The sequence below is a fragment of the Wolffia australiana genome, chromosome 12 (genome assembly GCF_029677425.1).
Source record: "Wolffia australiana isolate 7733 chromosome 12, ASM2967742v1".
Taxonomy (NCBI): domain Eukaryota; kingdom Viridiplantae; phylum Streptophyta; class Magnoliopsida; order Alismatales; family Araceae; genus Wolffia; species Wolffia australiana.
The window spans coordinates 16,112,522-16,138,600 of NC_135846.1; the positions used below are offsets into that span (position 1 = coordinate 16,112,522).

The window sequence follows — 26,079 nt, forward strand, 5'->3', positions numbered from 1 at the left end:
AGAAACTGCCAAGAAGCTTCATGACTCTACAGTGCCGGTTCTCAACCTTTGAAATGGTCTTTCATAGCTTCGTGTTTTCCAAAGAACATAAATTATTTGGAAGGTTCTAGTGTGACCTCTAAAGGTTTTGGATTCCATGGGCCATGTTATGAAAAGTTTCTCAGAATACTTATATTGTTAATGGCCTTGCCACTACCGAAACCTGGTGCATGGTGATGAGAGTGGTAGTCAATGAAAAAGAGATTTACTTCTCTACCCCTGGCCATATGATATTTGAACATTGAGTCACAAGGCTGTGATTAAATCACAGATGTGTAACTGGTTAAAAAATAGTGCACCATAATCCTCATAGCCCCTCATGCTCAAAAACTAGTCTTCATTGGTTACTCTCGGACACAAGAAGGGTAACGTATTTATTTTCCACATACCCGGACTTACGTCATCTCAGCCGATGTTACATTCCATGTTGAGTCTCCCTTCTTCTCTCCAGAAAAGACTCCTACTCATGTCCCCGTAACACCTTCATTGGGCTTCTCTCCTCTCCACCGGGATTCCCCTCTCTTCTCATCTATCTAGGATTTGATTCATTAGCTCCTTCTAGATCCTCCACAGCTCAGCCTCCTTCACCAGTGCCAAATGCAAATCTGCCAGTCTCTGATGGTGCCTCAACACTTGCCTCTCCAGCCTCTTCACCTTCATTGGCACCAGATGCAGATCCTTCAGTCCCCGATAGTGCCTCAATACCCACCTCTTCACCACCCCCCACAGATGATCTTCACCTTTCCATTGCGCTACACAAAGGTACACATATGCGCACTCAACATCCTCTCTCTAACTCTGTCTCCTATGATTGCCTCTCTCCTTCCTTCCGCACCTTTGCCCTGGCCATGGCCTTTGAGTCATTACCCAGGACGTATAATGAGGCATCATAAGTACTGGGTGGAAAGCCGCCATGGATCATGAAATAAATGCACTTGTCTCACGGGCAACATGGACATTAGTCTCTCATCCCCGGGATGATTGTAACAAGCAGATGGGTGTTCACAGTCAAACACAACCTCGATGGGTCAATTGCAAGACATAAAGCTTGATTAGGTGCCGTGGCTTCACCCAAGTATATGGGATTGACTATACAGAGACATTTTCTCCTGTAGTTCATCTCAATTCCATCCGAGTGATTCTCTCTTTGGCGGTTAATCAGGCAGGGAGTATGCATTAGCTTGATGTGTCTAAAGTGTTTCTTTATGGCGATTTGGAGGAGCAAGTCTCTGTGGAGCAACCTCCGGGGTATGTCACTCTAGGGAAGTCATCCAAGGTATGTCATCTGAAAAAGGCAATCTATGGCCTTAAGCAAAGTCCTCGCGTGTGGTTTGCCAAATTTGGCTTCTCAAGATTTTTGGCTTCACCCCGTGTCAAGCCGATCCTATGGTGCTGACCAAAGAGCGCTAATGGTGGCAACGACGTCACCGCATTGACACCGGACACGCCACTAACGTCATCCGACACTCCGGGCACGTAGAATCATCAATGACATCAACCAAATAACCGCTAGACTTCAGACGTGCCACCAGCGTCTCTCGAGACGTCCCGCGTCATGACACGTCGTCAACGACAAATCCAGAACTGCCCATTGACGTGACATGATTACACATCTCCCACGTTTTATTTTTACGTCATTTCCCATATTTTCTCTTTTCTCCAAGGACTATATGAAGGCCAAAGCTGTAAGAAACCTTTAGGCAAAGTTTATTTCAAGAATTGAGTTTTCTTCTTGGAAGGCTTGCCCTAACCCTATCCTTGCCAGACCGTCATCGCTGCCGCCGCCAGTCTTCATCCCCATCTCCGTTGTTGGCACCCTCGCTCGCGCAGACTGCCCGCGCCAACACTGTCCGTGCAGGCCGCCAACTCGACCGCCCGCGTAGGAAGCCAAGCCGGCTGCCCGCGCCAGCCATGCCCGCGCAGACCACCACCGGTCGCTTGCACAGGCCGCCAACCAGGTTGCAAGCGCAAGCAGCCACGCCTGTGCAGGCTGCCACCGGCCGCCCGCGCAGGCCGCGCAAGCGACACCCCGCAGGCTGCCACGCTGATCGCCTACGCCACGCCCTCGCCGCCCTCGCTGCCACAATTGGGTCTGCGACACCCTGTCAAAGTGCACGTCAATCGTCCCGCCAACGACGCCCCATGCCCAAGCACTCCAGCCACCGAGCAACCAAGCTTAGTCCGGCCGTCCCATCGCCAAGGCCGCTCAACGCCCTAATCGCCAAGCTATATCATCAAGCGGGGCCATACAATGCCCGGATCGCCTAGCCACGTTACGACCAGAATTTCCCGCAGCCTCATCATGCACTCCAGTGCCGTGGTACGCCTGAACTCTTTGGTGTCGTGTGTTCTCCGTCCAATATTCCACGAGAATTCTTCCACCGCCATCTGATTTGCTTTGATTTTCTTGGAATTTCAACGATTAGTGGATTAGGTCTTTTCGTGAGTTTTTCCCACGAACGTGAAGTCGAAAGTATTGGATTTGGTGCTTTGGCATCATCGCGGTGGTTGAAGACAGTACTCCTGCCCTCCACGAGGAAAGGGACTGCACCACCATTATTTCATCGGTTTTAAGTTTTTGAAACCGATCGTGTGGATTTGTGGTCTGCTTTATCCCGCCTATCCTAAACCATTCCTGCGTTCCGCACCCATCGTCATCCATCTCGTCTCCTTAGTCGCCTGCACGCGTTCCTCTAGTTCCTGCATCAGCTAATGCAGGTATTATCATACTTGAAGTCTATGTGTATGATATGCTTATTACCGGTAGCACCAACGAGGGTATTTAGGCCACGAAGGCCTATCTCATGCAACATCTAAGTTTGTGTGACTTGGGGACTCCTCGATACTTCCTCAACATTGAGTTTGCTTATCATGGTGACAAACTCTCTCTCACTCAAAGAAAGTATGCCCTAGATATACTCCAAGAAATGGGAGTTTTGGGATGCAAGCCGACATCATCTCCTATGGAGGCTCGTCCATCATTTTGTGATACTTCATCGCCATTCATGGCTCATGCTGACCAGTATTGACGATTGGTGGGGAAACTCATCTATCTCATAGTGACACCCCCCGACATTGCATATGCGGTTAGTGTCCTTAGCCAATTCATGTAGGAGCCACGTCAAATTCATTGGGTAGAAGCTTTACGGGTACTTGTGTATCTCAAAAGTGCACCTGGGCATCATCATCTTTGAGTTGAAGCCTATTCAGATGCGTCACATGCGGCAGACCCATGAGATTGCAAATCCACTACTGGCTATTGTACTTATGTAGGTGGTAATCTTGTCACATAGCGCTCTCGAAAGCAAAAGTTGGTCGTATGCTCTAGTGCTGAGTCCGAATATCGTGCCATGGTTTCCACAACTCAAGAGATGGTATGGCTTCAGCTTCTGTTATAGGGGTTTGGTGTAGAGTTTCAACCAACTATGCCTATGCACTAAGTCAATCAAGCGGCTACCTACATTGCAAAAAATGAAGTGTTCCACGAGCGGACCAAGCATATTGAAGGGGACTGCCATTACATTCTTGAAAAAGTAATGGCAGGGATCATTTTGACTCCATTTGTCGCTTCATCTCAGCAGCTTGCACACGTCTTCACCAAGAGCCTGCCAATAATCTCCTATGATGGGACTAGTACCAAGCTGGGCATGATTGATCTATATGCTCCAGCTTGCGGGGGAGTGTTAAACAAGGCCCATTTGGCCTAATCACGATCCTTTTCTCTCTCTCTCTCTCTCTCTCTCTCTCTCTCTCTTGTCCCACATGGATTAATTCTCTATCCTACCGTCATTAGCCTATATTAAGGCATGTAATCTTCTCTTATTAATATAAAAAGGAATACAATCATTCTCTCTTTTCCACATAAACAATTATGCTATAGGTTTCTATATTGTTTTGTAGTATGGGCTCAGTCATTTAAGGTTGGCCATGATGTAAGGGTGATGAGGATTATTATTGGTAATAAAGGAAAAGAAACTGGATTTCGTGTGGCTCAACCAAAGGATATTATATGCTCAGGCCTTTAAGATGTGCATATCCCTATCCAACTTAGAATTCAGTTTAATAAAGTAGTTTGATGCATTAATGATATTCATCATGGCACGTGGAAGTATTTCTACACTAATTCATTCACTCCCTTCATTAACTAGTTATAATATTTCAATATTTTTATTTTTAAACCCCTAACTCAATCCAATAGACATGCAACATCAGAATATATTATCCTTTGAATAGGGGTATGCACATCTCATATATCCTATCAAATATCAAAATCAGAATCCTTTTGAGTGCTTTTGGTCCACTTAAAAAGTCTAACTTTTAAACTCATATTTCTTGGGTCACAAATACAATGGAATGTTCCAGGTCGAATTATTTAAACATGCAGCATTTTCCCTTAATACTCCGTACTTATTTAAATGCATGAGTATTTTAAAAATAAATTTGAATTCACAAAATCATCCTTCTCATTTTGTCCATGGTGTAATTTTTTTGTCATTATAAATTTAATTTAATACAATTAATAAAAAATACATTTTAAAAACTCACAATGGATGTCTATTGATGAGGGTAGTCATCTGCATAGAAATTGGTACTTAGATATATAAATTTTGAGTTAAAAAAGAATAAACACGTGACGATAAAACTGTAAGCGTATTTTAATAAAATAGTTTAATATGTGTTTTGGTGAATGTTCAAATTAATGCATACCTTTGTTAGGGATTGTGACCAAGATGAATAGATCCCCAATCAACTCATGTTTTTTGATTGTAAGTTAAGACCAAATAGCGCCCTTAGTTATATTAAAAGTATATTCAGTTTTAGGATATGGTGAATGATAATCTCAATTTTAGGGTTTTAATTTGTCATTGGTGATTGAGAGTATTCAATAAAAATATATTCATGCATACTTAGGAATATTTAGCTAGTGATGAGTACAGATCGCCTCCACGGGGAACGATGATTAATGATTCCTTTTCTTACTATATTTATTATCGATATGAGAAAATAGAGACGAGACTATAATAGGCAAAATAGTGATAATGAGTTAAATATTTTAATAGTTAGAATTAATCTTTAAATTAGCAAAGAAAGAGGAAATGGACGTAGAATTGTACGAAGCAATACGCGAATGTGGTAGAGAACACGACAAATATGATAGTGATTGAGTGCATGAACATTGTGATGATACAGCGAGAGACAAGATAATGGGTATGTAAGGAAGTGGAATGATAGTGGAAAGATGATACCAAACTCTAATTAATCTCAAGACGATGTAGGGAAAAGAAACAACGTAAGACGAAGACGCTTTCCATAGATCCCTACATTCCGCTAGGATCATGGTGATTTACGAGCATCAGTAAACTCCCCCTCTTCTCTAATGCTTTTTCCCTCATACCCAAGACACCAAGAACACACTTGATGGATCTTTAAACTCACCATCTTTCAATCATCCCACGCAAGTAGGAAGCAAGTTCAAGATGAAAATCAAAGTGATCCAAACATCTATGTATATATAAAAGGTATGGATGGAAAGAGGTGGGGGATAAGAAGCAGTGCTGAAAATTTCAGCTCAATCAGAGCTGTAGATCCTAAGATATGACAATTTGAAGTTGGAGCAATCCTAGCCCATGATTTCTCTCTCTCTCTTCATCAACGTCACTGATGCTTCCTCTTTTTCTGTTTTTGTTAAACTATCAACTCATTGAAATTCTGTGTCTTTTCGTTTTTCATGCTTGCTCTTTCACCGTGGCCACTTGGACTTGTAGGGGAAACATACAAAAAAGAATAAAGACTATTATTATTATGTATAATAAAGTACTAGCCCACAACTGACTTGGCGGCAAGTCAGCGCATGCCACGTCAGCCTTTTTACTTTTAGTCTAGTCTGCAGCTGACACATAGGCGCCACATGTACATGTGTGTGCCATGTGTAGACGTGGCGCCGTGTCGTGCGGCCATGTTGCCCGATGTCTTTGTTGACTATTCTAAAGAAAAATAAGAAAAAGTTATTTTTTGTCATTTTCTACCTCGACCCACGTGTATGTTTATTGCAAAAAAGCCCTCCTTTTTTATCCACATCACCCTTTGCCTGAAAAAGTTAAAAAGTGGGTTGTTAATTACTAAATGCAATCATGGTTTCGCTAACGGCAATGCCATGAATGCTTAACAAAATGATTGGCTGTTGCTAATCATAATTGTGAGCTATGATTCATTGCCATTTGACAAATCAAACGGCGACCCGTGCCAACACAAAATTAGATATAAAAATGAGTTCTAAAATCCATATTTACTTAAATAGAGGTCCAAAAAATACATATAAATATGTATTTTAATTTGGAAAAATAATATCTTTCCAAATTAGTGTCAAAAAATTTCAGAAAATCACATTTTGACTCAGAAAATTATTTCTTTAGAAGATATTTTCAAAAAATCCCAAAAGTACATTGAAAAGTGCCAAGAATTCATAATATCATTCTAAAAATGAATTTAATCATTTTTAATTGATAAAATCCATATGTAGCTGAAGTAATGCAAATGACATGTAAATATGGTCAGATTAAGTGTTGAGTCTCTCCGCGCCTTGCTCGATTCGCAGGTCAATCAACAATGTCTTTAGAGGTTGCCTGCATCTACGCAGCGTTGATCCTTCAGGATGACAACATTCCCATCACAACGGAGAAGATTGCTACTTTAGTGAAGGCTGCGAACGTGAAGATAGACTCTTTCTGGCTGTCCTTGTTCGCCAAGTTGCTAGAGAAGATAAGCACTGAGGATCTCATCCTAAACGTCGGCTTTGGCGGAGGAGGCGCTCCCGTGGCGGTCGCCACCCCCTCGGCCGCCGGCGGCGGTGCCGCAGCGGCTGCCGTGGCGGCGCCAGTCGAAGAGAAGAAGGAGGAGCCCAAGGAAGAGAGCGACGACGGCATGGGCTTCAGCTTGTTCAACTGAGATCTCCTTCCACTCCGTCCGTCGTTTAGAGTTTGCCACACATTCTTGTTTCTCGTTTATTTCTTCTCCAAACTCGTGAATTATTATTAAAAAAAAAAGACTAAAAATGCATGTTATTAGCCTTCTCGAGCACGTGCACGTTGTCACCAACCTTGACAGCCTTGAGAAATCACAACCTGTGAAAGAAAAATGGCAAATGAGATGTTATTAATTTATATTAAGCCATACATTTTTATTTAAGAATATCAGATGGTTATGATTATAATGTCAACATAGTTTGGATTGTGTCAATGTCTTAAATCTTCCAGAAGCTCACTAATAGAGGATACCATTCGACACCCTTACCTTTAATTATAATCACCACCTCTTTATACCACTCCTGCCACACAATACCACTTGTGGGGGAATGCTTATAGGTCCCCTATGACATTCGGAAACCCCAAACCACAAAATTTTAGAAGTGAAGAGTTTCCTTGGGTACTTTATGTCAATCTGTATTTGTCAATTCACGGTCTCATCTCTTCCCCATTCCTAAATACCATTCCTCGTCTCTATCTAATCAACCCAAAATTGAATCCAGAAGTTAAAATAATATTATCTTCAAGTTTGTGCATAGGGGTTCCCAAATTTCAAAGAAGACCTATAAACATTCATAGGGAAACACCAAAGACATATCCTGGATGAATCTACATCTTGATTTTTATTAATGAATACTAATCATAGGACTGCTTATATTTTACCTTGAATAAAGTATTTAGTTTTTCCTTGATCATTATCTGTGATGAGATTCTTGTAGCAGTATAAAATAAGATCAACCAAACCTTTAAAATAAGAACCAAAACACTAAATTATCACATTTTTATCACGTTTATCACATTTTTATAATTAAACTTGTTATCATTTGGTTATTAAATCAATCTTTTCAAGAAGCAGATCTGTACTAGCTCTCCCCACGTTAGGTCTCCTCATGTTCTTCTCCATCATCGGCAATGTAGATTTATAAGGTTACTTTTGTCCATTTAATTTTTAATTTAATTTCTCTTTCAATCAAGATGCATATTTTATAAGAAAATAAATAGGAAGAAATATGAGGGATTGTGAGGTACTAAGATGATCGTCTTTCAATTTAAATGTTATAAATATATGTACGACGTCCTCACATTAATGATAATAAGCAGTATTCTTTATGTGAAGTGTTCATTGAAATTTATCCATATAAGTCTCTGAATAATATTATACCTAACTATGAATCAGGTGGATTCATCTCAAGGTAGTTTAAATTCCCCGCAGATCTAAGACACTAAAGAAGCATTATGGATAGGTGGTTGTGTTTTTTCAATGACTTATAAGTCTTGGACTAATGGACTCCAGTCAGCCTTGTATGAAATGAAAAATTCACGATTTGATTTTGTGGTCAGAATGGGATAATATATCAATATAATAGGAGCTTGACTGAATGAAGAATATGTTGTTAAAGCACCAGTAAAAAGAACCCAAAATATCAGAGCTATTCTTCAAGGATTTTTTCACTTATTACTACTGGCTAGAATGACAAATTAGAGTTTAAAAATTAACCATATCTTAAGTCTTTTGGGTATCGTCGAGCCATTGGAACAATTAACTGACCTTATAAAAGAACCAAGAACTTAACCGTCATAAAATTTTGAGAAATTGGTGAGTATTCAGAAACGTTCCCATGGAGTATAAATAGGGAAGGGCATCTAGTATTTATGTACCCTTGGAAGCCAAATTTGGCACCCTTCCCTCTTTTCTCTGATTATGTCCTTATTTAGATGGTGATGGTGAGGAGATTGTGTAGGATTTAAAGTAGTTGAGATTGAGGAAAACACAAGTAGATCAATGGTTCTGAAATTGTAAAAATACGTCTAGAAGATGGTCATGTAAACATAATGTAACACGACGACCGGGTTCAGCCGGTTCGTGTTCCACTGTCGAGAAGTATGCGAGGAAAACGTCGAAATGCGATGTAGTGATGCGTATATTTAACGAGAATTAGGTCAGTCGTCGGATGACGTGAGACGCAGCTCAAGTGGACGACAGGGGACGAGTTTTATCACGAGCAAGCTCCCAATGACCCGTGTGAGCAGATCAATAGACAACGAGTGGGGGACGATCTCGTGCAAGAGTGTCCGCACTGTCAACGTAATTGATCAGATCCGATACCATCAATAAAGTCTCTAACAAAAATATGGTGGCTAATCCTAAAATTCACATTTAAAGCTCACTCGAAGGCGATAAGCAATTTAGAGACTGGTACTGAAAACAATAATGATACTGTAAGAGGGAAAGAGGAAAATGATCTGTAGTACTTCCGCACACTCGAAGTACTACAACAGTGAATTGGCGTGCTCAGATCAGCAGATGGAGAACAAATCCGAGCAGAAAGATTCAAGACACCCGGCAATCAGGATCTTTGGTGAATCAATGAAGAGAATAAGCACTATGATCGGGCGATTCGTTCGACCCAAAAGGAGGCGATCAGGTAACCAGAGCAGATCGTGGGGAAACGAATGGTGCACCAAAGTCCTTGGACAGTTTGAGTATGGTTCGGTGATGCTAGGAACGAGGGCCACTCCGTTCAGGATGTTTCGATAGTGTCAATCAGCCAGGCCTTAATTGTTCATATGCTACAGGCAGGGGTCATGATTTATGACGGTTAGAAGACACCATCGAGCGTGCAGTTTGGCCAGTTGGTTGACTCTCAAATGAATGAGCGATCTGTAGCAGTCTCACGGGTGTCAAGAGGACAATTAGGATAGGCGGGAGGATGTTTCTTTCCCCGATGTAGAACAATCTGTCGGAAGCTGGCAAGTGGGTTGTGGCTGTTCGGAAAACTCGGCCACGACTCCTGTGACACAAATCTTAAGCAAGGAATGGTCTCACGATGCAACAACGGAAGAAGCAACGTTCATATGTACACTATCGGCAACACTTTCACCAAAATTTTTCAGAGAGAATCGAGCCAGAAGTTTCTTGGGCATCTTCCCCTGGTGGGACTAGCCAAATATGTTGGTGCACAGGAGGACGGAGCTCAAATGGAGATTGGCAATTACGGCAAAGGGAGGTATTCTATCAGGCTTCTCCCCAGGAATTGGATCTTTCTTCAGACAGTAACAACTGCAAAACTAGGCCGTCGTACTGTATATTTCTACGATAGTAATAAATGGGATAGAACCCTTGAACAAGCCACGAGCTTTCGACGATGAACAGACCCTCGGGGAATGAGACAAAGGGAGAAGGTGTTGGACAGAAATTGTCTTTCTTCAAAGGTAATCAGTAACGCATTTGATCGAATGCTGCTAGATCTTCTTCTTCCAAAACACACACACAAAAAATAGCTTTCTTCAAAGAACGAAAACTGAAACTTCAAGACTTCAGATCTGGATCTCAAAAAAAGACAAGCCTCCCTCTCCCACGTCCAATCCTCCCCCTCTTATAGAGGGGAAGTGGCAGTTGTGGGTGGCCCAATTGGGCCCCCTTTTAAGGGGAAAGTCTTTTGGGCTTCCCTTTAAAAGGGCTATTTAGGGGAAGAAGAAGCCAAACATGGATTTCCTCCCCCTAAAGATGACAATTAAGCATAACTAAAATAAAAAAAACACATGCAGGAGGCCGGTACTCACGCAGGAGGGGCCGCCCAATAATCCAACGACGATGAAAAAATAGGAAATTACATAAAGACATGACACAAAGTGAGACGACAATGCCACTTCTTAAAACTGATAGTGGAACTGTAGATTCTTCACGTTGGCTCACGCTCCGCAACGTGGCTGGTGACGGGTCAGGGCTCGATCCACTGGATGGTCCTCCATCAGAACAACTTGAAAGAAATTATTAAAGGAACAAAATGATAGCAAACTCTATTTTATGTACGGTGACATGGTTATCTTGTGTTTTTCTTTTCATACATTTTTATTTTTATTTGGTATTCGGTGTATGATTTGTTTTAGATTATCAATAAGTCCTAGAAAATTAACAAATGAAAATAAAAATGAGGCTTAAATATATCATTGAAGAATCTATTCAAGGTAGCATGATTTATAGGATTTTCCTTACTATAGAGCCGGCATAGAATCCATAGTAACCAGACTATCAAGCAACTTAAAGAATATTTATAAATTTATAGTATGTCCTAATGATTGATTTGTTTAGTGCTTTGGAACTAAACTAGAGAAGACTAAAAAAAACATTTCAAATAATTTTATTTTTTTTATGATTTTCTTAGTATTATTTAGAATTAACCACCAAGAAAGAGAAATTAGACCTTCACCAGTGCTTTGGTTGCTCTAGATGGAAACTAGTTTGTGTAGTGCGGTGATGAGGTGTGTTTGGCACAAAGAATGAAGGATTGGCAAACTTGTAATGTTTGTTGGCAAGAATCTAGGTGGGATGAATGCATAGGTAGTGCTGGTCATTACATTTTGTGATTACCAATAGGGATGTTGTATGATCATTTGTTGTGTTTTTGTCACAGATTTTACAATGCATATAGGGTGCTTGGTGGCAGATGTGCAGATGTGCAGATGTGACAGAGATAGAGATAGAGATACATATAGAGATAGATATAGAGATAGAGATAGAGATATGGATGGAGGTAGAGATAGAGATAGAGATATAGATAAAAATAGAGTTGCAAGGTTTTCTTGAAATTTGCGGTATCTTTAAGATGTTCTATGAGGAAGATCATGCAAACCTCAATTTATGCATCACCTATAGAGTATGTATACTATTTCCGAATACTTGATTGGCCTCTTAAAAATCCCTTTAAAAAAACCTTGAAAAAAATGGGACTAGAGGAAATGCTATCTCGCCAGGCTAGAGACTATTAGGGCGATATCCTAAGCTCATTATGGGGCAGTAATATAAAAAGAGATTAAATAGGCTACTTGAATGGTTTGGCCATCTTCTGATTTGATGCCCATGGATTTGAGGCTCAAGATGTTGTTTCGCAAATCCCATCCTTTTTTCTCTCAAGGAATTTGTTATAGAATATCATATAGTATTTTTAAGAACATTATCTTGAGTAAAGAGGCAATTTATCATCAACACCATAAGTACATGTTATATTAAAGGCATAAAAAGGAAGGATATGTTGAAGTAAATTTCATACATTTAAATTGAGTAAATGATGGATGGATGTGTGGACAAATGGCAAGAGAGATGACTAGGAACACAAACAATGGTCATGGGTTGGTATCTAGAAATGATGGTGGTAGCCATGGATGTGATGGGAAGCAATGGGGATGTATTTGAGAATGTTATGAGTGGATTTAGAGAGATATGGAGGGGGAGAAGAGAGAGAGGAAGATGGTATGATAAACTGAGAGAAGGTGGCAGTAGAACGTGATTAAGAATTATAGGTAGTGGTTGAGATAAGGATATATATAGAGAAGGATAACGTCCTTGCCTGGATTGATGTACACTAGAAGTATCACGAGCATGACCTTGCATTTCATGAGCTCTATGGAAAGTATGATGGGAATCAATTCCTGAAATCTTTATCCATGTAATGAACTAGCTCAGCCTGGTGTGAAATGTCAATGCTTCTTTGTAATGAAAAGTTGTTCCATAGGATTTATGTTGTAGGTGGGTGCAACGACAACCAAAAATCCATCGATGAACAAAAGAATGATAAATAAGGAAGAAAGGTTATCGTAAAAAAATTCAGGGTTCAATGCTAAAAGACCTGTTCCATGTCTCTCGCACGACCAACTGACTCATTCAAAAAACACTAAAGAGTTTTTCTATCCTTTCTATTGTGTCCGTAGTGGATGAACTAGGATAGATTACGATGGCCCATACCTTTATTATAGTGACTATGTGCTAGAGGTAGGACAACTCGACGATAACTCATCACATAGACACCAGTTCTCAAGCGAGTAAAAAACTCATAAACTAAAATATTAGTCTTTTTATTCATTGTTGGTGCTTTGTATTTAATCAATAAAAATCTGTACTCAATTAATTATAGATAATGATGAGTATGGACCAACTCCATAGTAGGGATGGTCCTTTTGTGTGCATCCAAAAGTAGTGCTACGCGTGGTCCGGTTTAATCTTCCAGGCCACACATTGGACACTTGCACAGTACTTCGCACTGCACATCAACCATGGGTGTGTGCCGTGTGAATGTGTGATTTTGTAAAAGATTTTCTCACGGCATGATTATCTCTAGCGGTCTCATCTCTAGTTCCTTCTCTCCCTCATTCTCTTTCACGATCTCCTTTCTCGTTCCTTTTTCTTTTGTCTCTCTCTCTCTCTCTTGTTCCTCTCTCTCCTTTTTCCTCCCGTGCGGTTTTCTCTCTTGTTCCTCGCTCCTCTGTCTCTCTCTTGTTCCTCTCTCTCCCTCTTTCTCTCTTGCGGTCTTCTCTCTCATTTCTCGCTCTTTTGTGTCTCTCTCATTCCTCTCTCTCGTTCCTCGCTCTTCTGTCTCTCTCGTTCCTCTCTCTCATAGTCTTCTCTCTCGTTCCTCTCTCTCCCTCCTCCCTCGTTCCTCGCTCTTCTCTCTCTCTAACGTTCCTCTCTCTCTTTCTCTCTCGCAATCGTTGCTTTCCGTCATTACTCTCTCTCTCCCTATTTCTCTCTCTCTATCTCTCTTCTACCTCTCTCTTGCGTTCTTCTCCCTTTCTCAGTATCTGTCGCTCATCTCTTTCATCCTCTATCTTGCTCTCTCTCCCTTTCTCTATCTCTCTTCTTTCTCTTTCTCACTATTCTCTCTCTGGCTCGTTCTTTCCTCTCTAGGATACTGTCTTTCTCTCTCTAGCGCTCCCTCTGGCTCATTCTCTTTCTCGCTCTCATTCCTCTCTCACTCTCTCTTTGCTTATCATTTTTCTATCTCTTTGCTTTGACTCTCTCTCGCTCCCCTCCATCTCTGATCTCAATTTTTGGTGCGAATTTGTGCAATGTGTGATGCGGTATGTTCGCACATATTCACACCAGTCATCAAAATACCACTTTTGTTTGATCAAAAAATTTGCACAGCGGCCAAAAAAATTGGATCGGACCGCACGACCATCCCTACTCCACAGCAAAAAGTAATTAAATATTTATATTATTCAAATAGAGATTAGTGACATGTGGGGAGGTACGCATAAAACATAGGGTCGAAAGACGAGGAACATAAAAACTAAGAAGTTGATAACTGTTAATAAGATTGAGATGGTTATAGTATATAATAGGTAGTGATAATGAAGATATTAGAAGAATGAGGGAGAGAGCAGGGAGTGATGGTAGCAAGATAAGAAAGAAAGAAAATGCAAGAGATGTGATGAAAAGAACAAGTGACGTCAGGCGGCGATGGTAACATGATGAAGATATAGTGAAGTGAAATGCATAACACCTGATGTGATGTCAAGATGTGATTATGAGATGGATCTAAGCTAATAATGATGATAAAAAGGGTCAATGCAATGCAATGACGATCACCACAGAGATTTGTGAGTGCAGGTAAGCTTCCCTTTTTCTCTTTTGCCTCTTCTCAAGACACCCAAAACACCAAGCTTGATGGATCTCAGTAACTCATTCTATTTAAATCAACCCATAAATATAGGAAACAAGTTTTAAATTGATTTTTGAAAAGTTAAACACCTGAAACTTATATATTGAAGGGCATGGACTGGAAAATGGGTTAGAGATGAAGCTACCCTTAAACTTTCAGCTCTAATGGCCTTTTGGATTGTCAGATATCAAGCCCAAATTAATTTATCAAATAAGCAAGCTATCCTTGCTTTTTGTTTGATGTTCTGACTCCTTGTGAATTGGACAATCCCTTCCTGATTTATAGTTGAAGACTGAAAAATCCCTAGATATTACTTGTTAATGACTGGCATGATCTCATTGTCTTCAAGAATTGGAAGCACTAATAGTGCCAAGTGTCGTGCACGAAAAAGACAAAGGCAAGATCTATTTTTTGATATTTTAATCATTGTGTGACATGGTGATACATTCCCCACTCCATTCTCATTGGGAAAGATGACGTGGTAATAAATTAATCAATACCTTTTCTTTATTTTTAAATGGCACTGCATCATGTCATTCTCATTGGGAAAGACAAAATGATATAAGCATCATATATATAAGCATCATATAATTTTTCCTCTCTTTTTTGGTCAGTTTTATGAAGCCACAACACCACACAGCCTTTAAGCTTAAATTTTAGAAAATGCATCCAGATAATAACTATTCTCTCACTCCCTACACTCACATATATTGAAATTTTCATCTTGTCTTTTTTTTATTCGTCCACATCGTCTTACATATTTAAAAAAAAATTATCATCCAATCATTGAAAATTAATTGACATAATGACACCTTTTCATAATGATTAATTGTGTTAATCATTACGAAAGGCATGATTTTTTGGCATTAGGTTGAATCAAATGGGAATGTGGCAAGACAGGAAAAGAAGACTGAAAATATTTAACAATCCCCAAATAAATTCCTAAGCCATGAAAATATATTAAATATACATATTCTTAAACAGAAAATTAATATATCCATGATTAAAAATTTACAAAACTGTAAAACTATATATTGTGGATCATAAAGTTAATTTACTTAAGAATATGATGTCAAAAAAATCCCCGAAAAATACCAATAATGTCACAAAATCAAACTATCAATCAAAAAATAAATTTGATCATTTTATTCTTGATAACATGCATATATAATTATGTGTTTTCATAAAAATGTAAATTACATAGTATTAATCCATTATTTTTTATTGGAGACCAAAATTAGAATGGTTCTTCTTGCCATTTCTAAATAGGAAATACATGGATATACACTTACAAACTGATCCCAAGTGAGTATTGAAGGTAAGGTGAGACTCCTCGAGTTTGATCAAAACAATTTCCAACATTCAGAAACAATGATCTAGGGGACCATGGTGGTCATATTGGAAATTGATATACGAAGATTAGTGCTAGAAGTGAAAAGATGGATGATAAAATGTTGATTTAAACAATGGATCCATTGATACTTTTTGGTTCCTTGGATGTTATTAGGTTAAATGTAGTTTTGGGTTTAGAGATTAAAGAGAAACCGGGTTAACTTGAGCTGAAGTTATCCAGGTACTTGTTATACTAAAAACTAGTGGGTTGCCAACACAATTAATGAAACTAAATTTTTTTAAATATGAGGGGCTAAAGACTGTTGAACAAGTAAAGAGTGTTCAATAATAAAAACTATATTTAACTTTAAGTTGAAAATATAATCTTTGATCTCTATCAGAAAAGAGTGGCAAAATGCATAATCAGATATTTAAAATTCAAATATTCAGTTTATTATTAATCTAAATACTCTTCATCCTCTATCTATATGTTTTGGAATATAAATTAACACATTATTTTCATCTTGACACAACAAAAAACTTGATATATCTAGGATGCAGAGATATTATTATTTTCCTTCATTTTCATTGGGATTTACTCATCAGTACACAGTTAATCCCAAGAAATACGTCACTGCATGGTCAAATATAATAATATCTTCATTTACAAACAGATTCAAATGAAAAAGGGAATCTCTCATAATGTTTTTATCCATTTACAAGATAATATTAGTATAAAATCGATGAATTTTTTCAAAAAGATTATGATTTCATAGAAAACCTTCTGCATTCATTGATGTTTAAAAGACCTTGTGTGGATTAATTTTTATGCTTCTGGTTTACCCTTATACCCTACACAATCATGAACAATGTTTTCTTATTACATTATTTTTATTCTAATTGTTATTTTTGCATCTTATCTCACCCAAATTATCAGATATGCTCAATTTTGGCTCTAGGAAATTGATAAATCTTGATTGATTCATATTCATTTTGAGTTTCAAATTTTAATCTTTCTCCAAAAATGATTTCTTAATTGGTTAAAAAAGAAAAAAATATGAATCAAATTTCAAAACATTTTAATAGATGTGAATAAACATTTTTTACATTGGAACAAATATTCCGAATGAATTTGAGAATTATTATTTAGTTCAAATTTTTTGCATTATGTACAAGTATATCAATATTCAAATTAAATTTCTCTAAGATATATAATTATGGCATCTTGAACAATCAACCTGCATCAGTTTAACATTAAAATTGAATAAAATTAAATTTATGAAGAGTATTTAAATAAATCTAAAAGCTATATTGAAACACAAATTCATTAAATTTAATTGAGATTCAGCAACTCAGAATATTAGAATAACTCATTTATATTTTTAATAATTAAATAGTTGAGTTAAAGTGTACGCATATTTTCATCTTTGAATTAAATATTTTCCAAAATCAAATTAGCAATTGTGATATAATACAAGTTATTTTTGAAGAACCTTAAATTAACGTTTTTGCTCCTGAGGCCTGTTGGGTTCTGTAGTTTGGTTCATCCATGAAAAATACATTCCATGGATGCGAAAGCGTGGTCGATCGATTCTCAATCAATCTATCAAAATGAAATTTTGTAGTACCTTTTGGGGAACACGTTCCACCCTTGGCTTTGTCGTTCCGAGATCGTTCTGAAGCCGTTCACGCGCCCGGCCTCTAGGAGTATCCACGCGATCACTCGGAGCTTGGATCTCCATGTCTTCTTCTTCACTTCTTCTTGAGAACCTTGAAGATCTCCTCCCAATGAAGACACTCTTCCTTGGAAGTGTAGAAGAGAGTGGAGAGGGGAGGGGCTCTCAAATGAAACTTGCATGGGTGTCTAAAATGAGACCTCTTTACCTCTTTATATTTCACTTAAGGTTTTTCTCAAAAACCCTCCAAAGAAAAATATATCCACCATTGCCCTTATGACCTTGTGCGTGTGACCCTCTAGGCCCATGTATCATTCTAGTTAATAACTTAAATGGCCCAATGATATTTATTGACCAACCTTATTAATTAACTCTATCAACATATAGATTAATTAAATAAGGATCGATTTAACCCAATTGACAGGTTAAGTTTCCAGCCCGTGGGGTGCCAAGCTACACCTCGTGCTCTAGGAGATACTGAGTAGTCTCAAATGTGATGAATATATTACATGGATATAATTAGGAAATACAAACTGACGTTGATATTACTTTCGCTTGACTATCTAGCATGGTAGAGTAACTCTCAACAGCTGCTTGATTAGTTAGTTGTAAATTAAGACAGCATTGATGTAGGGTCTGGGTTATTCACATCATAACAAAAGCAAAAGATGATCTCATCTGAAACTCCCAACAACTTTGCTTCCTCTCACATCCATTGTGTACACAACAGGCCATGTGAGCATACCGAAGAAGCTAGTTGTTGATGTCCTCCTTCTCCAGCACTGATGCATCACATGGATATCATTATGAAGCAGGTGACCAAATCCACATTATTCACAAGGAGGAAGCTGCCTCAGGACAAGTGAGCATCCTTTGGCGGCTGTGAGCGTCACCACCTAATCCAAACATAGGGAACAGCAGAAGATGCCGTGAAAGAATGATGTCATCCTAGCTACCATTATACTGGACCCTTTTTGAAAGGGCGCATGCTTTATGAAGAATCCTACTTAAAACAGATGTCATATATTTGATGTCTTCTCCCCACTACAGCACCATACATACAAGACATGTAATACAAACAGGCCCCATCAACAAACACATTCAAGGTGCTGGGTCAGTTAGGCCCTTATCACCAAATCCAATATGGACTAGATTAACTATCCGAGAATTATCGCATTATATAAATCATAATGATTGAGTTAGATTGAAAATTATAAAATCAAGGATGATCAAATCACTTTGTGTGGAATGGATACTCATTAAACTTTATTACATAAAATAATACCTTAAAGCTGTACATTTGTTCAGATCCTAGATGTATGTACAAGAACATTATAATGATGGATCTCCTATTAAATTTATCTTAAATCTCCTTGAAGATCTTTGGTATCCAATCACATGTCAGGGAGAGAGGAATTTCATAATCGAGAAGAAGGTGAAGAAGCCTAGCTTGCATGGGTACATGAAATGGGTGTACCCCTATTTAGACGTATATTAGCTACTTTTCATAAAAAATCTTATTACTTTAGTATATCTATCAATGTCAATAGATCTTATGCGTGTGACTATCAAGGCCCATATATCAGTCTAGCCATTAGATATAATGTCGTAATTAATTAATCGACCTTATCGATTAGCAATATCATAGGTGTAAACATCCTGATCTCAAGAGTCCCCTACGGACCCAAAATCTTATCATAGATGTTATTAAGGCCCCCCTTGAAATGCTCCACTTCCACTATCATGCAATGTGGGTCCCCAGATACAAGTTCACTTCAGAAGATGCATCAGAGCATACTGAATGGCTTGACCATAGGCTCCAACGCTGTCCTGGTCCTATAAACACATTGGGATATCTCGAGCCTCCAGTATGTTTATAGTGTGCACCCCATTTTGTCCTCCCTCCTTTGAGATTACAACCTCCATTGCAGCTCCACATGGTCACAAACCAGCTGCTCCTAGCCATTGACCATGATGTAGGCTGCCATTTGGTCTCCACAAATAAAGAACTGTCTGTTTTCCAAGGCCCACAGCTCTGACCTATCCAGGCTCGGACACTTCTCCCAGTGACCATGTCTCATATCCTCAAAAACGAAGGTATCTCGAGCACGTCTCCCATGAAACCTTTATTTTAACTAGATACCATATACGTATAATCCTTCATTCACACAAGACTCTCAAATGAACTTGAGTATGGTTAACAATCAAACACTCATCCATCATTCTAGTCAATACTAGGGTATGGTTGACAATCAAACATTTGTCCATCTAATATATTCAGTACTCAAGGTAGGGAAATCAATGCATCTTCTTGCTCAAGCCAATCATCTCGTACACTAAGGGGGACGATCCCATGACCACCTGATCATCTTTGTGCACTTCTTGATATATTTGAGCAAAGATCAATTTGGGTATCATGACTAAAAACTCGCAAATCATACTTAAAATATAGTCTTCCATCCACAAGTTGTCTTTTGTATCTTAGGTCATAGGTCCAGTTCTGACTGACTTGATCATGTCTATTAGTGTGAATATTTCATCATAGTAAACCCCCTTGTCTTTTGTGATAACCTTTTGCAATAAATATTGTGATAACTTTACTATTGTTTCTAATTTCTATTGTTTATCACTCCTACAATGACTTAAGAGATTGTCTTTAGTTCGTTGCATTATTTTAGAATATTTTTTATACTTTAAAGTTGTGATATTTGAATTTTTGAATCTAGAAAGTTGAAATTTTATCTAACACTTCCATACTCAAACACAAGATGTGAAATCTTACAGCTGTTATGGAATACATTGCATCGAATATTGATGCCGCACCCCCACGGCATTAATACAATCAGACCCCACCCAAGGATGCAAAGGCTCAACATGGGAGCATATGACAACAAAGTGAGTGACCCATAATGCATAGTATGGTCAAAAAATACCAAAAATATAGTGTTATATTCATCAAATCAGATTCTGAATTGGATGAAGTCAAGGATGGGAGGGCATAGAGGATATGATGACACTATGAACCCGAGGATGAAGATTTACGTGACCACTTGAAAAGTTCTTCTTCTCCTTGCAGCAAATCACACTAATTTGAGCACGTAAAAAGCAAATCCTTCCAAGCATTCACTTAGCTCGGACTGACCCCAAGACTGAGTCCCACATATATGGAGTGATCATGTGTATCGTAGCAACTAACATATTTTACCAATGATGATCTCTTGGATCCATTGTCAAGTTGCTTGTGTCCTCTATAGTAAGCTGCCCCCACCACCCCATCCATATTGTGATGGAAATGGATGGCTCCTGGAATGAATGACTATGTGGATTGGGTCGCACCTGATTCTGTCTGTTATTTTTACTTACTGGCTTTACTTCAGTTCTCACCTTTCAAGGATTCCAGTTTTGGGTAAAATATTAACCTTTTTGTTCATCTATCTTCCCTATGAACCTTTCTCCTCCTCCAAAACCTATCGTTCATGCATTTGTTGCCAAGCACCACATTCCTTGAGGAGAGTGAGCCCTATCAATTTGTCGTCTACAGCTAACCATCCATACTGAAAAGGTTTATATACATATGGGAAGTGTTCAAATGGCTAAGTGACATGAGTCTAGACCATTATTTATGAATAAGAAGAACACTTGGCCCTTCAACTATTTCAAAACTCTTTCATCATCCCCCCTGTACGTATATTCATGTAATTGAATAACTGTTTCGTAATTGCCATCATAATCATTATCTTATTCGATTAAGAATATCATTTAGATGCATGTGATGTATGTTATCATTATCTGTTTTCCACTTCAAAAGTGTTGTCCCTTATTGATATTGGATCCAATAACAACAAAAGAAACATTGTTCCAGTTTTTTTGGGATAAAATGTTTATCTGTCCAGGAACGCATTTTTCCGTGATGGGCATCACCTCCATATAGGGTTTGACATTCCCAGTGGGGTACCAGTTTTTAGCAAGGACCTAAACCTTATCTAAAGTTTGGTTTGGTTCTGCTCCTGTCTTATCTGGTCCTGGTTCAGTCATATTGACCAGTCATTGTGAAAGTCAGAGTCAAAGAAGAAAAGTAAAAAATAATTGGAAGAAGGACAGAGGAAAGAAGTAAAAAGAGAAGAAGAGGAAAACAAAAGAAGGAAAGAGGGAGGAAGTAAAAAGAGAAAAACAATGGAAGAAGAAGAGGAGAAGAAGAAGAAGAAGAAGAAGAAGAAGAAGAAGAAGAAGAAGAATAAAAGGAATGTAAAAGAATCATAAATAAAACGACGATGAAGAATAAAAAAGACAATAATATGAAAAGATGAGGAGAAATGAAGACGGAAAGAAAAAGAGAAGAATAACATAATGAAAAGAAATGTATAATAAAACAATAAGAAAAGAGGAAGGGAACAAAAGGAAAATGAAGAAGAAAATAATAAGAAAAGAAGAACATTCGTGCATGGACCACCCTGAAATCGCCAACGACGCGGTGTGCATGAACCATAGCCGACGTTGCCTGTCAATAAATTTCGTCATCGTTCAGTAACATTCACATCGACGTCATCGCCGACGCACGTTTAGGTCAATGTGGGAAGGAGTAAGCGGCCGCTTGACGCTGTCATCCTTCGTCGTCCACAGCGAAGGGCATATGAAAACGAAAAAAAATGGGCAGGAAAATGGCTGCCACCGGAATTATTTCTCAGAATTCTCACTCCCCCGAACTTCAGTTAAAATAGTTTTTCTTTCTTTCCATTAAACTGGAAGTCATCTACGATTCGGGATCGTCTTGACAACTCGGCATCGCCTGTCTATAACTCGGAAGTTTATCTGGAGAAGAAGGATAGCGAAGGTGGGCCAAGTAATAAGCGCTGAGCGCGCGCAGTCGAAGCGCCGCAGATTTGGTCTTGCTTTCGCTTTCGGATGAGACGTGGCAAATCAAGCCTTCTTTCCCTTATCCTCTGAAGAAAGAAGAGGTGGCGCGAGTTAACCTTCCTTCCAATCGCCACGTCAATCTTTCTTCTGTGCGCTTATCACTTCGCGCCCATCGAACGTGCGATTTGATTCACAGGTTATCTCCTCGCGGTAGACGAGATATCGCGACGTGGGCGTCGATTGACCGGGCGTGAACCAGCGTAAAGAACCTATTGGAAGAGGGATGAATCTACCGAGTCCTCTCTCGTAAGATCAATCAACCCCCCATCTCCTGACGCAGACGGAGTACGTCAGCTCTTGCGAATGCGTAGGATAAGAGGGTAGGTTTAAGTCCAAAACACGCTCAGATACAACCTTCATTTGCTCTCTCTCTTTCTCTCTCTCTCTCTCTCTCTCTCTCTCTCTCTCACCTTCATTTGCTCTCTCTCTTTCTCTCTCTCTCTCTCTCTCTCACCTTCATTTGCTCTCTCTCTCTCTCTCTCTCTCACCTTCATTTGCTCTCTCTCTCTCTCTCTCTCATCTTCATTCGCTCTCTCTCTCACCTTCATTTGCTCTCTCTCTCTCTCTCTCTCTCTCTCACCTTCATTTGCTCTCTCTCTCTCTCTCTCTCTCTCTCTCTCTCTCTCTCTCTCTCTCTCTCTCTCTCTCTCTCTCTCTCTCTCTCATCTTCATTCGCTCTCTCTCTCTCTCTCTCTCTCTCTCGCTCTCTCCGCACCGCTAGTGTCGAGCTTTCCACTCTCCGAGTCCTCCGAGTGGTCGCTTTCCGTTGTTTTTTCTTTTCTCCAACGAATCAGATGAGCGCCATATGTCGTCTAACGAAGCTACTGTACAAGGTTACATGGATTAATTACGCATTCATGTACCAGTGAACAGAGAAAGACTGATCATAGGTACATGGATTGACAGCTAGGTCGAGAGAGAGGAATGTGAGCGTGTGTGCGTGCGTAAGTGCGTGCGTGTGCGTGCCTGCGCGTGGGTGCGATTATAGACACATCGAAAAGTGGTCAATTTGTTTTTAAGAGAAAGAAAGAGAACGACTGGGAGAAAGAGAGTGCCAATGAGAGATAGAATGAGAGGGAGAAAGAAGCAACCCGATGAATGTTTGGAGAGTGAAAGATTGATTATGGTAGATAAAGGACAGATAGATAGAGAGAGAAAGCGTGCAGGCCCCCTATATGAAGCAGTGCGCATTTGCGTGGGAGAACTGAACTGCTCCGCGGCGGAGATTAGGGCTAATTTGACACCTTGAGGATTGTCTTTCCAACGCCATGATTGGCCGCAGCGATTTTGTCCGCTCTGAGAAAGCAGCCGCCGCTCCAATAATTGAACGCCGGCAGAACCAGGCTTTCCTTTCTTTTTTTTTTCTCTCCCCATTCTTAAATTAATATTTAATACAAAACCCACACAATTAGCCGATAACCAAGTGGACGAACCACCCACGGTGGGGACCACTGTACAGGTGGAGAAAAATCCGCCACGTAGGCCCCACTGCCAAGTGGCAACACGACTCCTACGTGTCGATATCTCCCGGCAGTGGGTCCGGGGCGGGAGCCAATGACGCAATCACCCTTATGGGGGTCTGCTCCCGTGGAACTCGCGGGAGAAAAGGACAGGAGGGCACTTTAGTCTTTCGGGAAGGGCATCTCGCACGTAGGATGGGATCAGGATAAGGTTCGGTTTCTCTCTCCAGAGAGCCGCCGACTTTCTCTGTCTAGTCCGCAGGCTCGGCACTGTTCAATCCGGGTCGGCCGGCAGTCTATAAAGAAATGAACCGGGGTCCTATTCAGGCCCTCCCCCACTTCAATCCCCTCCCTCATCTTTCCCTCTTCTTCTCGACAGACTCAGGCGGAGCTTCTGATCATGGCAGGGCGGAGCCAGCGGCAGCTGAAGCAGAGTTATCGCCTGTTCGCGGCGGCGGGGGGCGAGGCCGACACGGCGGCGGCGGCGGCGGCGGCGGGGGGCGTCTCCGGCGAAGGGATGGAGGAGTTGGACGAGCTGGAGGAGTCTCAGGTGTGGGGTTCGGCCATAGCGGAGGAGGACGGCGAGGCGGCGCCTGCCGGGCCGCGGGGGGCGCCGCGCAAGCAGCTGGCTTGGGGCGGCGCGGACCACCGGCGGCGCGCGGCGGTGCCGGCGTCGCTGCCCGTGAACATACCGGACTGGTCGAAGATCCTGCGCGAGGAGGCGGCGGCGGCGCAGCGGCGGTTCGGCGAGGACTCGTGGGACGGCGAGGAGGTGGTGCCGCCGCACGAGTACCTCTGGAAGAAGCGCGCCGGCGCCGCCTCCTTCTCTGTGCACGAGGGCGTCGGCCGCACTCTCAAGGGCCGCGACCTTAGCCGCGTCCGGAACGACGTCTGGCGGCAGATCGGCTTCGTTGACTGATCTCCCCGCGCCGCCGCCGGCCCACCGATCGCGCGAGTACCTCTGGAAGAAGCGTGCCGGCGCCGCCTCCTTCTCTGTGCACGAGGGCGTCGGCCGCACGCTCAAGGGCCGCGACCTTAGCCGCGTCCGGAACGACGTCTGGCGGCAGATCGGCTTCGTTGACTGATCTCCCCGCGCCGCCGCCGGCCCACCGATCACGCAACCCGCCGAGCGCTGAGATTTCACACAAAATTAATTCTTTTTATATAATCCTCTCTCTCTTTTTTCTTCGGGCCCTTCGGCCGCCGGATCGCTCTAACTGGAGATTTCTTGTATTTATCCTTTGAACATTTCCCCGAAATAAATCGCGAAATTACGGCACGTCGTAGGGAATCCGTGTGTCATTTTGGGAGAAAACGCGTGGGGAGTTTAAGTTTTATGTTTATTTGCACGAGGATAATGGCATGTAATTCACGGAGAAAAAGAACGAGGAGGAACAGAAGTTTATTTTTATTTTTTTTATTTTTTTATTTTTTTCTTGACGATCTCGGCCGTTAAGACCAACCGTTGGCGTGACAATTTGGGAGATCTGCTGATCGATCAAAATTATGGCTCGTCTGGCATCTTGAGACGTTGACTGGCAGCAGCTGTGCTATTATCCTCTCCAGGAAGGAAAAATCACCAGGGCCCATTGATGTCAGCATGGGATATCTTTACCTGCCTCGCTAGTGAATGGTCAGAGATGGGCCCCTTCGTTGATAAGGAACGAACATCTCCCCATTATCTCGTGGACTATGGAGTTGAAGAGGATTCCTAGCGAGGACGGCAAAAATTTATTGTTCAGAGAAACTAGAACTCTGTGTTCTCTTGGCTAGTTAGCTTTTAAAACTCTTGTTTTCCTCGTGCAATGCGGAAATTATATCCTTGATTCGATGGTTTACACATTCCTGGTACCGATGATTGATATCACAGAGCTCAAACGAGTTGTGCTTCATCAGTTTCATTGCATATACGTCACAGAACCACAAACTAATAAACAGTTAAGGTTAATATGAGTAGGGTACTGAATAAGGTGAAAACAAACGAATAGGTAAAATTTCAATGGAGCCCTCCTAAAAATAATAGCATCGTTCGAGAATGGAAGAAGAAAACAAATCTAAAATCACACAAATGTATTTTTTTATGGAAAAGATAAATCTATCAAGATCAATGGAGAATAAGATATTCCACTTTTCAAGGAAGAGATGACTTATTGAGCTAGTATATTTATACTCACACGGAAAGACTAACTTGGATTAT

At 40.6% G+C, this 26,079-nt stretch overlaps 2 protein-coding genes across 2 annotated transcripts; both read left to right on the top strand.

Moving 5' to 3' along the window:
• Positions 1-6,645: 6,645 nt before the first annotated feature.
• LOC144710401 (uncharacterized) lies at positions 6,646-7,067 on the top strand. The gene has a single exon (XM_078584159.1). It carries the CDS (start codon positions 6,646-6,648, stop codon positions 6,982-6,984), a length of 339 nt encoding a protein of 112 aa, XP_078440285.1. The 3' UTR covers positions 6,985-7,067.
• A 16,862-nt stretch (positions 7,068-23,929) lies between these two features.
• On the top strand, positions 23,930-25,161 carry LOC144710214 (protein S40-4-like). Its single transcript, XM_078583918.1, has one exon. It carries the CDS (start codon positions 24,283-24,285, stop codon positions 24,799-24,801), a length of 519 nt encoding a protein of 172 aa, XP_078440044.1. The 5' UTR covers positions 23,930-24,282; the 3' UTR covers positions 24,802-25,161.
• Positions 25,162-26,079: the final 918 nt, after the last annotated feature.